General features: G+C 42.7%; 1 protein-coding gene across 2 annotated transcripts in view; it reads left to right on the top strand.

Moving 5' to 3' along the window:
* Positions 1–15,897, top strand: part of foxp4 (forkhead box P4) — a 310,618-nt gene that overhangs the window by 151,611 nt on the left and 143,110 nt on the right. For both annotated transcript variants that reach the window (XM_052034375.1, XM_052034376.1), the window contains exon 3: positions 4,846–4,935. In XM_052034375.1, the coding sequence (XP_051890335.1) occupies positions 4,846–4,935 (90 nt within the window). The remainder of the gene's footprint in view (positions 1–4,845; positions 4,936–15,897) is intronic.

The following is a 15,897-nucleotide window of genomic DNA, read 5'->3' as shown; positions in this document are numbered from 1 at the left end:
GTCAGTATTGTTGGGGCATGGAGAATGATGTCTCTGTGTGGTACTGAAAGTTCCTGGCCTACCCACTGTACTGAAAGAGACAGGAGAGGTGAGGTGAAGGCCGGTTGATGGAGGGGGAAGGGATAAATCTGAGACCATTAAAGTACAAATTGAATTTTAAAATGATTTAAAATGAGTGGGCAGCTGGGAGGCCATAAGATTGTGGGTAGAATGCTGGGAGTTTTATTTCTGTCAGTATGTTCCAAACCTTTTTTTTATTATTTACTTCTTGAAGCCACATTTGAACAAATCATTTTAAAGGTTTGCTTTTTATTACTGACTTAAGGGACCCTGTGAGAGAAAGGGGAGAAAACAGCCAAGAGTTGGACCTTTGATGTTGTAAACCTTCACACATCACTGATTTTTAAGGGTCTCTGATTTACAGGAGTAAGTCTTGTTGCAATCACTGAGTCACGGGCTTTTTCTAAAATGGGGTTGCCTCCATTAATTTTTTTTAAAAAATAGACAATATTGAGCAATGTGTAAATTTGCAAAGATAAGACCAATTATAGGGGAGGCTAGCTCACTCTTCTCTCCAGTGATGCCCATGCCCCTTCATCAATGTCATGACCGATTCCTCTTTCTTACCAGGGTTCACTCCTCTTCTCACTTTTTTCCAATGTGTGCCCTTGTTTGGTCTGAACTTGGAATAATATTGTTTGAGGATTCATCTTGCCTACTGTGCTCAATATCCAACATACTTTGACAAAGTCTTCTCATCTGGCTTCCTTCAAGGTTTAAAATTACTGAATTTTCCAACCCTTTTCTCACAACCCCAACCCTCCTAAAGGTTGGGTTAAGCCTTGTGGCCTTCACTCTGCCCTTCCCAGGGGCTTGAACATTATCTCAGTGTCTCAGTGATAAATTGTTATTCTAACTGGCACCTGATCAGAACACAGCTACAGTTTAGCAACCGCAGATCTGTACGCTACTGAACTAGCTCAGCTGTTTTCCATCATTACAAAAGTGACTACAATTCAAAGCTATTTAATTGGCTGTAAAGTGCTTAGGGATGACCTCAGGCCATGTAAGGTGCTATAGGAATGCAAGTGTTTTCCTGCTTTCCTTTTTGCCCTTATTAATCATGAATCCACAATAACTGAAGGTGTGAAACCTCCTATCTCTTCTAGATCTCTCTCAGCCTTTCCGCTAATTGGTTCAGCACCCCTTACCAAATACATTTTATCCTTTGTTAAACTTTGCACTTATCTCTAATGAACTGCATCAGTTCTGCCAATTAGATTCCCTATTGAACCTTTTAATGACTTTTAGCCAGCATCAACAAACAAGTTTTCCCAAGCTTAGCAACAACCACAAATGTGACCAAATTACATTGGATTCCTGAATCCTTTATGCAGATAGAAGACAGACCTAGATGTAGAACCTTGTGTACTATAATGGCCTCATCTGCTTTTCAAGTGAAGATGAAAAATCCAACAACTATTCATTGTGGAAGAACAGGGGAGTTCTCTGGATATCCTTCCTCTAATATTTGTCTCTCCATCAAAAACAATTATCTGGTTATTAAATCATTACTGTTTGTGGGACCTTGCTGTGCAAAATCTGGCTGTGTTGCAAAGTTGGTTACGTTTTTAAACTCCTGCACTGACTGTAAAGGACTTTGGGATGAACTGAGTTTATGAAAGACACCAAATCAGTCCAAATCCTTATTCCTTATTTGAGATTAAGCCGCCTTGTACTGATAATGATTACAACATGCAGCCAGTACTAACTGGCTGGGAGTTTCGGCAGACCAAGTATTGTGGCTACTGATAAAAGCTCTGTCGTCATGCTGCTGTGGTTGTGCATCACGCAGCAGACCCACACTCCAATGTACTGTAGGATTCCTCCAGATAAATCTGGGCAGAGTGTCCCATTATTCCATTTTGTTTGGCAACATGGTTTCCATTCTACGCACACCGGCCACTGCAAGAATTATCTACTCCTTTCACAACTTCTATTTTTCGCTAAAGCTCATGGATGAGGTGAATTCTCTGTAATGACACTGAAGGGAGTCCAGTGATGTGCAATAGGCTTTAATTTACATGCATAAGTCTATTTAAAGGTCTGAATTTTGCACTAAACCGACATAAAATTTGAAACACAGAACTATATCATTGGCATAACTGGTCAGTTCTGTTGTCCAAGTTTTGCAATAGTCTCCTCCCACATTATTTCAAACATTCTTATCAGCATTTTTTCTGCTTTTTTTGTGTTTATTCAGCTTTCTCTTAAAAACATCTGTGTTCTTTGCTTCAGCTTTTCCTTGTGACAACAAGCTCCACATTTCCAAAACCCTCTGGGTTGAACAGCTTCTCTCGACTTTCATGTGGATTTGTTTGTGGCTATCTACACATGGAACTATCTTCTTTACTTACATAACTTTAAAGGTCCTTATCTGGTTATCCTTTAACGTCCCTTTTCTCAAGAAACTGATCCCAACCTGGTAAGCCTTTCCTGAAAGGTTAGAACCAATTGGTTTTGCAAATCAAGTTTCTACCTTCTCCATTTCCTCTACAGCCATTTTTAATCTGGAAACCAAAACCATGTGTAGTCCTCTGTCTGACCTAACCAAGGTATTACCATCATTTAGTGATCATTACTTTGCAGGTCTAATCCTCCAGAAATGAATTATTTTGCATTTTTATGGGTTTCAGCATGACGGTGCCTATAACATGGTAGGAAGCTGTATTCTATCTGTATGCTAAGAACCAATGATTCCAGTGTGCATAACTTGATATCCCAGTTACCTTAGAAAATCTTTGACCCTGCTTAGAAACAGGTCAATTGAATCTTTGAAATACTGTAGTAGTCCCTATGGCATAAACATGTCAATATAACAAAAAATAACATTTTTATATTTATGTTCAAGTTGCATATAGAATGTGCTATGTCCTGCTATATTAATGCAAAACTTAGATTGTAATTGATTTCTAAATGAATTGTCATTTTTTTGTTGTTTTCTGACTGACCTGAGAGCTCTTTAATCTGACCTGTTTTCTTCAAGGCTTCTTTATCTGAACTTGATGAAGGAGATAATGAAAGTAAAGCCATGAAAAAACTCTAACAGCTGTATCCCAACTCACACTAAGTCCTTTTCACCCATCACCTTTGTCCCTGATGACCCAGATTGGTTCCTGTTTAAATAATACCTGATTAGAAATGTTTGTACTGTTTGAACCCCTTCATGGCCTCAGCCTTTTTCATCTCTGTAATCACCCACAGCCAAGATATTTACTCTCATCTAATTCTGTCCTCCTAATCATCTCCATCAGCTGGAAAGGTCCTAAACTCTGGAATTCCTTTCTTATGTACCTCCCCATCTGTCTGTCCTCCATTAAGTAACTCCTGAAATCTTATTTATTTAGTCAACAGCCCTAATATATCCTTAAGTGACTTTGTATCAATTGTTGTTTGATAACCTGTAACCTGAAACAACTTGGGATGTTTCTGCTATATCAAAGGTGCCATTTACATTGAAATTGTTACTGTTGTGTTGAATTGACTGCACCTGGAACAGGAACCATCACCAACTTGGAACTGAACCACAGTCTTTTATTACCATCAGTTTCATTTCCTCAGAAATTTGATTTATTCTTCTCAGGTTTGCTCCTGATGACTATTTCTATTTTCTCCCAGGAATTCCCCTTTCTCTTCGTGTCCTTTTACCCAGTTAGGATCTACCTTAAACACTCAACCTTCAAACAACTCCTCCTGCCATCTTCTTTGGCTGGATATCCATTCTGTCTGATTAAACCCCTGTCATGTCCTTTCGTAGGGCTGTTTTTTTTCTACATTAAAGGTGCCATTTAGGACCAAGTTGCATACTGACATTAGTTTAATGGGTATTTGAGTGTTAGATATCGGTTTCCTACAAACTAGGCATGGATCACTGGAGGGTTTTCCTCTCCTGCCCTATTCAAGGATAACTGTGGATATCCTTTCTGCTCTCCCCTCCTCCCCCGTACCTGCCTCTCACTATCTCTTACCTGCATGTACCTATCACCACCTTGTGCCCACCCTGCCTCCCCTCTTTTGTCCACCTATCACTGCTCTGCTTTTCCCCCCTATATATTGGGCTTCCTCTTTTCCTATCTTCACTCCTGAAGAAGGGTCCTGACCCTAAATGTTAACCACCTGCTTTTCTCCACGGATGCTGCCTGGCCTGCTGAGTTCCTCCAACATCATTGTGTTTTTAACTGTGGATGATTTTGGATAATGTTTGCTAAAGGTGTCCAGAGCTGGTATCAACAACTCAAGAGAAGGCTGGAACCCAAGGCTATCATATTCTGCACAGTATAGACCCACAGTGGGAGATGAAGGGTTACACCTTAAATATTTTCTTGGGGTAGAATGATTCATTCCATCATTTGGCAGGATACTACAAAACTGAGACTTTTGGCAAAAAAAATTATTGAGTTATGGCAGTCAACTTGGGTGCTGAGTGTACACCTAATTTGCCAAATATTATCATAGATTGTATCTAAAAAAGTGAGAGTTGCATTTTGTGATACTTTCCCTGTGATACTTTCCCTGTGCTACTGTGAAGTGGCAGCAATCCAGAAAAAGCAGTGTAGTGGTCATATTTGCCAGATGTGGATGGTCAGATACAGATGTGAATGATCAGAGATGCCAGATGTGAATGGCCAGACACAGATGTGACTGTCAGAAGAATGCATGCAGAAGTGTTGGCTGCAATCTCCCAATTAATATTTGACCACCCAGTCTTTGTACATCTATGGAATAACGGATTTGTGGATCAACAGATTTTTCTCATTTCTCGTCTTTCTCCTTCTTTCACTGCAGGCCCTTCAAGCAGCGAGACAGCTTTTACTTCATCAAGCAACAGGCCTCAACTCTCCGACTACGAATGAGAAGCAACAGCAAACAGTCCAGGTCTGTATCATACAACATTAACTGTAAACAGGGCTGATCAGCACAACACACAGGAGCTGAAGACCACATCAGAAGTCCATCAGCAATGTGTGCTGAATGTATTCAGGTGCTGAATTTGAGTAACACATGAATAGTGCAGTACCAAATTAGAGCAAATCATTTCCTTTTAACTAAAGCTTACAATACAGGAAGCTGACAATGGACACACACAGGCCATAGAGTTACAGGTGGAAGTTAAAATAGTTTCCTTTAACCCACTGCTTACTGTACAAGAGCTGACTCTGAGACAGGCACAAGCAACGTGGTACCAAAGGGGAGTGAATTGTAAGGCAAAAACTGTAGATGCCGGAAGTACTCAGCCGTCAGACAGCATCTGTGCAGAGAGAAACACAAATAACATTTCAGATTAATGGAATTCTAACGAAAGTGTTTATCAGGAGTCGAGTGTTATCTTTGTTCTGTATTCAGTGCATGGCCCAGGAGTTAATGCTAAATCACATGAAAAGAAAAAATAGCACTGGAACTAATGTTTCAGAAGCTAAATGCATGTGTGTTAGTAAAATAGGTCAAATACTGTATGCGTGAATATTATTCTTTGGAAAATTAGATCCTTGCCCTGGAGTTGTACTACTCAGTTCAACATCACACACACTTCTGTTAGCTTAGATTCTGTTAGCTTACTATAGGAATCCCTAAGAATGTGCCTTTTGCTCATGGGACTCTGATGAGTAAGTTGCAAAAGGAAAATACTGGAGATCAGCAGATATCAGCAGGACTCAATTCCACTGGGAAACGATCCAATCCATATCTTCACATCATTAATGGTAAATGGACAATGTAAGGTGAACATGCTAGTTCACTGAATGCATTCCCTATGAAGTCCTCAGTTTGCTAAGAATCACACTATCAATACTCCCTTGTCTACTTGCCACAAGAGATCATTGGGGATTGTCAACTGGAAATGACAGAGCAGGGTGGCAGAGAAGCGCAACTAGTAGAATTGTTGTTTCACAGCTCCGAATTCAATCCTGACCTTGGTTGCTGTCTGTTTGGAGTTTGCATGTTCTCCCTGTGGCTATGTGGGTTTCCTCCCACATCCCAAAGACCTGCAAGTTGGTCAGTTAATTGACCACTGTAAATTGCACCGAGTGTGTAGGGGAGTAGTAGAAACTGTGAAGAATGTGGGGAAAGTAAAATGAGATTAGAACAAATGGGTATTTGAAGCTTGGCTTGGACTTGGCTTTTCAGCATGTTTCCACACTGTATGACTCCATATTAAGCCATTTGTTCGTAATGTACCGTTTTCCTCATTTGTGTTTAAAAACTGAGTTGGAACTTCAAAGTTATGCTCTCCATTTAAGAGGTTTTATGTTTTGAGAAGTAGCTAAAATTACAGACTAAAGCTTCGATGCAGCAGTGTGAGGCCTGGCACAGTGTAACTTGACAAGTCTTGGAGTGAAGTGGTCACGTTTGATATAGATGAATATGATGAAAATGCGATGTGGTTTCTGAATGCCACAGCATTTCAATTTGCGTTTGTTTTCTTAAATACAAAGATTCTGGTAACAAGTTTTAAAACATTTTCCATTTAAAAAGTATTTCATTTACTGATGAGAGTACACCAATAAATGACAGTGTCAGTTTCCTGAGTGATTTTCAGTAATTTTCGATTGGTTGTTGGAGCAGACACTGATTAAAAATACTTATTTTATAATGAACCCATCTTGCTCATTTTAATAAAAATTCACCAAGCTAATACACTTACATATATCAAGAATTACATTTTAATAGAAAGAAAAACAGTGAAATTATTGCATTCCATTACACTGCCCATTGGACTGGCTGGATGAAAACTTTAACTTCTGTGATTATGCAAATGATCTTTAGCAAAGAATAACTGTAACCCAACCAACCCAGTTTTGAGAGCATTTACTTGATTTCCGGTTGCAGCCAAATGTGAAACTCTAATCCTGTGGATACAGTATACCTTACTGTTTCTGAAGTGGTCACTCAGGTCAGAGACAACTCGCTTCTATTCTGGTCTGCATGTTCTGAAGAAGTTGTTGAGGCCCGGGTGGGACCTGTTAACTTTACCACCGATGGAGAAGGTGGGTACATAGTATAGGATGTCCTCCTTCTGCTATTTTCAGGAGACTTCTGCGCATTCCCAAGGAAAGGACAAGGTTTTCAAGGGCCATCCTGGATGCTCCTTCTCTACTTGGATCAATCATAGGCCAGCAGTTCCCATGAGTCGGAGGGATATTATATTCTTTCAAGAGATTTAGTATTAAACAATAAGTGAACATCAAAATTCAGCAAATCTTGAGAATGATACCTCCAACATGTTTCTCTTGCCATGACAGAGCTCAGAATAGAGTGTCTGTTTCAGGAGTCTGGTGATAGGTATGCAAACGATGTGGCCTACCCATTGAAGCAAACTAGGTGTAATTAGGGCCTTGATGCTGAGGAACTTGACCTGGTGGAGGACATTGACATTGATTCACTTATCCTGCCAGTAGATATAGAGGTTAAGCTGCCTCTACAAAAGATCTTCTACTAAAAGGGGCAGGAATTCAGCAGAAGTGCAAAACACCATTATCCCACATGCAGAAGAGATATTCAGCCCAGTGTATTTTTCTTATTCATAAGCCACCCTTACACTTGTTCCCATGAATAGTGACAGAATCCCACAAGGGTTCTCCGCTCTCTCATTGGTATTCCCAACTCTTGTGGGTATTTCCATTTTTGAACTACATTTTAAGCAAATATATGAATCTGACAACACTGAATGATTGACAGTGGTCTACTTCAAGGCCCTTTTCGTGTGTATTTCTGGTTGCATCTTATATTTCCCCTGTTGTGTGTAAAGTTGCATATTAGCTGAGGGTACAGGCTTTAGTGAGTTTGGTTAGATTTAACTTCAGTGTCATGACCCTCTCATTGCTACATTGAAAGGCTGGACAAGCATGGGGCAATATGAGTGAAGAAGACATGAAAACATTATATGAAACTAATTCATCTGTGTTTAAACACTGACTTCATTGACATTTATTTTATTTGATTAATTAGGGAGAAGTATTTTTCATGGATAAGCTAACACCAAATCTAGCTCCAACACACAAAATTCTGGAGGAACTCAGCAGGTCAGGCAGCATCCATGGAGGGAAACGGATAGTCGACTTTTCGGGTCAAGACCCTTCAGCAGGAGTCACCTGCTGAGTTCTTCCAGCTTTTTATGCGTCGCTCCAGATTTCCAGCATTTGCAGTCCCTTGTGTCACCAAATTCAGATCATATAGTTCAACTTCAAACCATTCAACTAACAAAAATGGACCACAGATATTGGCGTTGGGACCTTTGTTGTTTATGATATAAATTAACAACTAGGATATAAATGTAGGATGTATGACTAGTAAGTTTGCAGATGACAAAAAAAATGGTGGTGTTGTGGATAGTGAGGCAAGTTACAGCAGGAAATAGAGGTGTTGGAATCAGATACAATGACTATGTTTAAGATGCATTTAGACGGGCACTTCATAACCAAGGCAAAGATGATTACGGACCTAATGCAGATAAATGGGATTAGTATACATGGGAAAAACAATCGTTATAGACATGGAGGGCTGAAGGATCCATTTCTGTACTGTATGATTGACTCTGTGACCTCAGACCTGGTGGTATTGAAATGACAGTTGATAAACTTTTGCCAATTAAATATTCCAATTACAACAGCAACAACATGCACTTATGTGGTACCTTTAGCATAGTAAAAGGCCCCTATCCTGTCTTTGTAAATCCTGATTCTTCTTACTCTGATGCTGTGAATTCTGCTGCTTGAAATTCTCTCCCCAATCCTCTTCACCTCTCACTCTTTCCTTAAGTTTCTCCTTAAAAAATTTCTGTGACTAAGCTTCTGATCATCTGTCCAAATCCCCCTCGTATTGCTCAAGTGTTTCATTTTGTTTGATGATATTTCCTCTGTTGGAATGAGAAATGGTACAAGGAAAGTCCCAGTGACAGCATGCAACCACATTAATCTCCAGCAATGCCCACAGCTGAGTCCTCTATTATGTCACCTTTTACTTCTATTGTTTCAACTTCAACTCCGTCTCCATTTCGCCCATTCTTCCTTTCTCTTCCCAACTCCGTCCCACTCTCCACCTGCCTGTCTGTCTCTCCCAACTGGTTCTCACTCCGGGATAAATTTTCATTTAAACCATATGGGCAGTAACTTAGTAGAGTGGATTGCCTGATTTTCATTCAGTGTAAATCAATTAAATGCTAGTCAGATGATTTCTGCACTCCACTCTGTCAAATTACTGCTCACACTATGAAAACAGAACTTTGCTCTTTCTCTGCCTTTCCCTTTCTCATTTTTCTGTGTCTGTCTGCCTTTTTATGCATGTCTGCCTCCCTCTCTCTGTTCCTTTTCTGCCTGTCTGCCTCTCTCTTCTGGCTACCCTTGCTGCTTTCTCATTCCCTTTTCCTCTTTTTCTGCTTCTCTCTCCCTGGCTCCATCAATGTCCCAATCTGTGCCTCCTTCTCTGCTCCCTCTCCCCATCTCGTTCCCCCCCCCACACCCCCCAAAACACGTCGAGTGAATCCGATACTCTACAGTATGCCAGCACCTCTTGCAGCTGCCAGAACATTTGTTGTGTTTGGACAGGTGCAGCTCTCCACCCTGTACTGTTTTGTTAACCTTCTGAGGATTTGTGTGAGCAATTTGGCAGCAAAATTAATGACAATTTTGATATAATTATTTCATTTTTGAAAAAAAAGAACTTTTAGAATTTCAGCACAGTATTAGTCCAACTGAAGCTCCCAGCAACATACTCGCAAGGTCACAGAGCACAGTCAGGGAGAGCACAACAGAAACAGTCCCTGGGAATGCACAGAACAAAGGGTGGGATAAAATGGATACTAAAAACTGATTTAATCAAAAGCGTGGGCTATAACCTCACACACCCAATTAAATATGTGATTGCAGCAATCAATAAGTTCAAGGCTGAGGGTTTCCATGGTAACACCTTGAGTTGCTGATACGAACGGATCATGCCATTGTGATTTAGGATTCACCCACCAATGAGGAGGCAGCACCAATGCCAGGGTCTGGATTGACAGCACCATTTGGATGTACATGTCCTGGGTTGTGGGCGCAGGAAAGAATATGGAGTGAGGTGAATGTACCACAGCATTGCCTGGTGCTACCTCTGATTTTCCCAAGGAAATGGCACCTGAGATTGTATCCTCCAACCCTGCTCTCGCCAGTCTTGGAGGTGGAAAGAAGGAAAAAAGAATTCACAAACAGAAATCAATCAATATTCTCTGTTTAGCTGATGTTTCATCTGAAATGTGGTTCCTCCAACAATGTTGCACCCTCTCAATACTGCATTGGAGGTACTGAATTATGAGCTCAAGCAACAGTAAGAAAGGTGCATTGATGGCCACTATTGTAATGTACGAAAAGCAATGGCCAGGAAGGTTAACCAGATAACCTGTTTTAAAGGCATTAAATGAGGGATAGATATTGGGCAGGACAACGTGGAGAAACTCTGCTCTTCTTTGTAATCATTTATACCCAAAAGGCAGAGGGAACTTCTTCAGATGATATCCTACTTTAGGATTTTCTGCCCATGTGTCTAAAATGGACCCAAACCCATAAGTATAATTCAGGGATGCGAGAGTTACTCAAAGAATCATGGCTGCCAGCAGATTAATGACTTTGTTTCCTTGGTCAATATCTCGGCACCACTGAGCCACTGTGTCCGAATGTCCTAACGTTGCTGGGGAGATTTAGGAGCTTTTTAATGTGCAATGGGCCCAAGCCCACCAAGTCTGGGAAGTGTGCCAAAACTAGAATTTGCAAATCTAGTTAGCTTGGTCTCCTGCCTCAGGATGTGAAGGAATATTTCAACACAGATGCTCATCATTCACACAACCAAGCTTATGGTTCCTGTATACCTCCAGAAGACTAGGTAGCACAGTGGCGCAGTTAGTAAAGCTGCTGCCTCACAGTGTCAGGGTTTCCAGAAACCGGACTGGACCCGGGTTCAATCCTGACCTCGGGTGCCGTCTGAGTGGAGTTTGCACGTTCTCCCTGTGACCTCATGGGTTTCCTCCATGATCACAAAAACATGGAGGTTTGTAGATTAACTAGCCACTGTAAGTTGTCCCCAGTGTGTAGGTGAGTTGTAAAAGCTGGGGAGAGAGATCACAATGCAGGGAGATGAAAAATATGGGATGACTATAGGATTAATGTAAATGGGTAGTTGATGGTTGGCACTGACTTGATGGGATGAAGGGTCTGTTTCTATATTCTTTCTTTCCATGACTTTAACTCCCATATTTAAACCACCAAATGTGTGGAAATAGGGTGACCAGAATATTCATATTGAAAGCGAGGAGAACAAACTAGGCCCAAATCTGCAAGGTCACAAGGCTCAAACAGAACAACTTCTTGGTGAAGCATGAAAACAAAAATGACTCTGAATCCCCGGGATTTGGGAGTATTCCTGAACAGTTTGGATTGGAGGGTTCATATCGGAGGGGATTGGACTGTGAAGTCTGAAGCTGCCTTGACCACCAGACATTGATCCAGAACCATGCCCAGTGTGAGGGATTCCCGCTTACCAAGATTTCTTCCTCCTCAATCCAGTGAAATCCACCAAAATCTCCTGAAACATATTCCATATTTCCTATACGAGGAGGCCAGTCAGCCCATCAAGTCCATGTCAGCTCACTGACAATCCCACTCCCTCATTAATTTTCTTTGTAATCTATTCTCCCCACATTCCCATCAACTGCCCCCAGATTTACCACCCACCTACATAAGGGGCAATTTACAGTAGCCAATTAATCTCCCAATCATATGTTTTTGAGATGTCAGAGGAAGCAGAGACACCCAGAGAAGACCCGCATGGTCACAGGGAGAATGTGGAAACTCCACACAGACTGCACCTGAGGTCAGGAATGAATCTGGGTCACTGGAGCTGGGAGGCAGCAGCTCTATTAGCTGAGCCACTGTGCTACCCAAGGACTAGAATCTTGCAAAGGATCCTCTGTATTTCATGAAAACATAGATTTACAGTTTTTTTTGGGAGGCAGTTCTGTTGCAAAGTGGGTATTTTGATACTCAATGAACTGAATGCCCTGAAAATAAATTGGACAACTTTTCACTTGTTCTTGATGCTGCCATAGGAACATAGGAGGATGAGGAAGCTGTTCGACTCCTCAAGGCTGACCTGGCATTAAATTAGATTGTGCCAGGGATACCTGGGGCTATAGTTCTATTGACCCTGAGCACTTTCAATCCTCAGGCTGCAGGTTTCAACTAAGTACATGCTCACCTCAACACTGGGCACACACTGCTGAGTGAAAAGGAACTTGCTCCAGAGCCCCAGTTATTTTCATAAATTACCAAGACTTGGGATCAAATACGTTGAATTCCTGGGTATCCATCTACCATCTCGATCCCACAACCTCGTTGAAAACAATAGGTTTTCTAAGTATTCAGATGAGGAGGTCTAAACACCTGCCTTCACCCTTACTGAAAGGGCAGGACAGTGTCAGAGAACAATCTGTGGGAGATGGGGAGGAGGACTGACAGGGAGGAAAATTGGAGAGGAAAGCTATAATCGTTTTGAAGTAAAAGAAAGAAGAGTGGATCGACTTGCAGGGGAATTACAGTCTGTCTAGGAGACACATTTGGCTTTTGACTGTGCCTGTGAGTCAGTGTTAGGACTCCACAGTTCAATGACAGATTTAAAGATGGGAAGTTGGGTGATGTGGAGGCCAAAATTCCCACATGTATGAAGTGATCTTTCTCTCTCTGTCATCCACACATACACACACACACACAACAACGCATAAATTTGAGAAGCAAGAATTCCATGACTCAACAGGTTAAGAGTTGATTCCCCAGAAGGACTTGTGTGGCTGGTGTTTATTACAGATTCCTTTCATTTCCAGGATTGTGGTTTACATCCAGAGCAGACTAAATAAACTGATGGCTCTCTCTGTCTCTCCTGTTTTCTGTGCCTTCCCCTGCCACATTACCTCCCTGCCACTCAGACCTTGTTCCTACACTCTTTCCTCTTTTTCTCATAGTGTTTATTCTAATTGCCTTTTACCCTGCCACCTTCCATCATCTCAGGCTTTCACGTCCAATTGCTCCTCTTCTCTATCTTGTTCAACCTCTTTCCCTCTCTTTAATGTGTCCTTTTCCCTTCCCTCTGCTTTCTCCCTCCTGTGTAGGTAAATCCCACCATAACTCTCTTTTTGGTTCTCAGTCCCTCTTTGCCACAGTGCTGTCCATCCCTTTATCTGATCCCTCAGTCTATCTCTTTGCCACTCTTCCTCTTAGTTTCTTTCTCTCTGTTTATCTCTCTCTCCTCTCTGATTACTTCTTCTCCCTCTCACCACCAGTTTTCCTGTTTTTCATTCTCTGCTTCCTCCTTTCTCAGTTTTTTCAATCCCACTCCCATTCCCACTCCTCAATCTCTCCCCCTATACCTCCTCTCTCCCATAATCCCACTGTCCAACTCCTCCCCCACTCGCTCCCCAACACTCCCCCACTTGTTCCCCAACCTCTCACCAACTCCTGCCTTTTCTTTCCTACCCAATTCTTCCTTCTCCCTCCCTCCCCCACCCTTTCCTTTCCCACTTCTCACTCCCCACCCCACTCTTTCTTTTCCCTCCATCCCCCACTTCCTCTCCCTCTCTCCCTCCTTCTTCATCCTTCCCTCTTACAACCCTCCCTTTCACTCCTCCCACACCCCCTCCCTCCCTCTCCCAGCCCTCTCTCCACACTTCCCTCCCCCCACCTGTCTCTCTCCCTCCCTCCCTCCCTCCCCCACTCATCCCATTCCATCCCTCCCTCTCCCTCCCCCTCCCTCACTCCTCCCCCCACCTTTCCCCCAACTCCCCTTCTCCCTCCCCCTTTCCCTCCTCCCCCCTTAGCCCTCCCCATCCTCCTCCTCCCCTCCCCCCTCTCTCTTCCCCCTCCCTCTTCCCCCTCCCTCCCCTTTCCCTTCTCCCCCTCTTCTCCCTCCCCCCTACTCCCTCTTCTCCTTCTCCCTCCCCCTCCCCCCACCCCATCCTCTCTTCCTCCCCTACCCGTCCCTTTCTTCCCCTCTCCCTCCCCACCACACGTCCCTCCCCCTCCTTCACCCAACTGTTCCTCCCATCCCTCTCCCTCCCACCCCTCCATCCCTCTCCCTCCCACTCCCCACCCCTTTCCCTCCCACCCACCCATCCCTCTCCCTCCCCATCCCTCTCCCTCCCCATCCCTCTCCTTCCCCATCCCTCTCCTTCCCCATCCCTCTCCCTCCCCATCCCTCTCCCTCCCCATCCCTCTCCCTCCCCATCCCATCTCTCTCCCCATCCCATCTCTCTCCCCATCCCATCTCTCTCCCTCTCCTTCCCCCTCTCCTCCACCCTCCCCTCTCCCCTCTCCCCTCCCCCTACCCCCCACCCTTCTCCCTCCCCCTGCCCACCCATCCCATCCCATCCCATCCCTCTTCCTTCCGTCTCTGCTCTTCTCTCTTCTTCTGTTGACACATGTTTAACGCTGTTTACACGTGGGTGGGTTTGTAGTGAATTTCATCTGGTGGGATTAGTTTTAACCATCTTTATCTTCTGTCTTAAGTGCACTCCAAAACTCAAGCAAATATCTAATTTTCCCTCTCTACTTTGAAGGATGACAAGTTCCATTGACTAAGCATTGAATAATCAATGAAATGGCACAGGCTTGTCCACACTAGTAAATAAATATTGAGGTGTTACTAGTTTGAAGCTGTTCATCCATTCTTGCTATGTTGTGAAGAGATGGGTGGTACTGATCCCTGTGGGAGTCTGACTGTACGTGGGATCATCAGTCAGTTAAGTTCTGACAAACAGCAGGCTTCCACATCGTAGGTCTAATAACATTTATATTTTACACAACAATGCCCTGATTCTCAGGTTGCTGATGTTTAGCAGGTTCAATAGCCACTCAAACTGTGAACTTAGGCGGGAACGATAAGGTGTCGTAGTTGGCCACACTGAATCTGGGTTAGAGACAGGAGCTGGGCTTCTGCTCTTAATTGCTTCTAAGTGAGTCCTGCTGAGGTGTCAGAGTGTGAATATGTGCTACTATATTTTTATTTGTATGAGCATATTCTGTGAGTTTGCCTGCATATGTAGGCATGCAGACTGATGTCTGTGTGTACACGTGTTCATCTGTGGCTTCATTCATGTATGCAAACATGACGCTTTGTGTGCATGTTTGTTTGTTCGCTTCTGAGTGCATGTGTACCCATGTGTCTGTATAGTGTGTGTGCATGTGTGTGGAGAGAGAAGTTTAGCCATAACAATGTTCTCTGCACATAGTGAATACCTGACCCAAATCCACTGACTGGGATCATGCATGCAAAGCCACAATTCCTGTGGGGTATTGCTGGGCTGTTGGCCTCCTTGCTATTCAAGCTCTATGTGTCAGCACCTTCAAGAGAAGAAAACATTAAACTGGGGAGGACCAGATGTAGACAGCACCTCTTTGCCTTTCTCTGCTTAAAAAGAACTCTCAACATTCAAAAGATAAATCACAAGTGTCTCTCAGGCTAAGTTTAACTGATTAATCAGATCAGTGATTGTTAACTGTTAAGGACAACGATTGGCTGAGGAACATTCAAGTTTGCAGTAATAACTTTGTGGAATAAAAACTAATAAATAAATTGTTGCAAGGAAAAAAATGAGGCCTTCCTTTTCACAATATTGCATTCACTTTTCTAGTCTGTCTTTCTCTTTAGAAGAGGTTCTCTGGGGACTGGAATTAGTCAGAGACTTGCTTGTTAAGCATGTTTTCCACAGTTAGCTCAGGAAGGAAGTGCTGTCACTGTCTGTAAAGTTAAAAAAAAACAGAAAAGCTAAAGATTTCCAGTTAAAACAAATAAAAATAAAACTCAGCGAATGTTGTAATACTCTGA

The sequence above is a fragment of the Pristis pectinata genome, chromosome 20 (genome assembly GCF_009764475.1).
Source record: "Pristis pectinata isolate sPriPec2 chromosome 20, sPriPec2.1.pri, whole genome shotgun sequence".
Classification (NCBI taxonomy): Eukaryota; Metazoa; Chordata; class Chondrichthyes; order Rhinopristiformes; family Pristidae; genus Pristis; species Pristis pectinata.
This window is presented reverse-complemented; position numbering and strand designations above follow the sequence as displayed.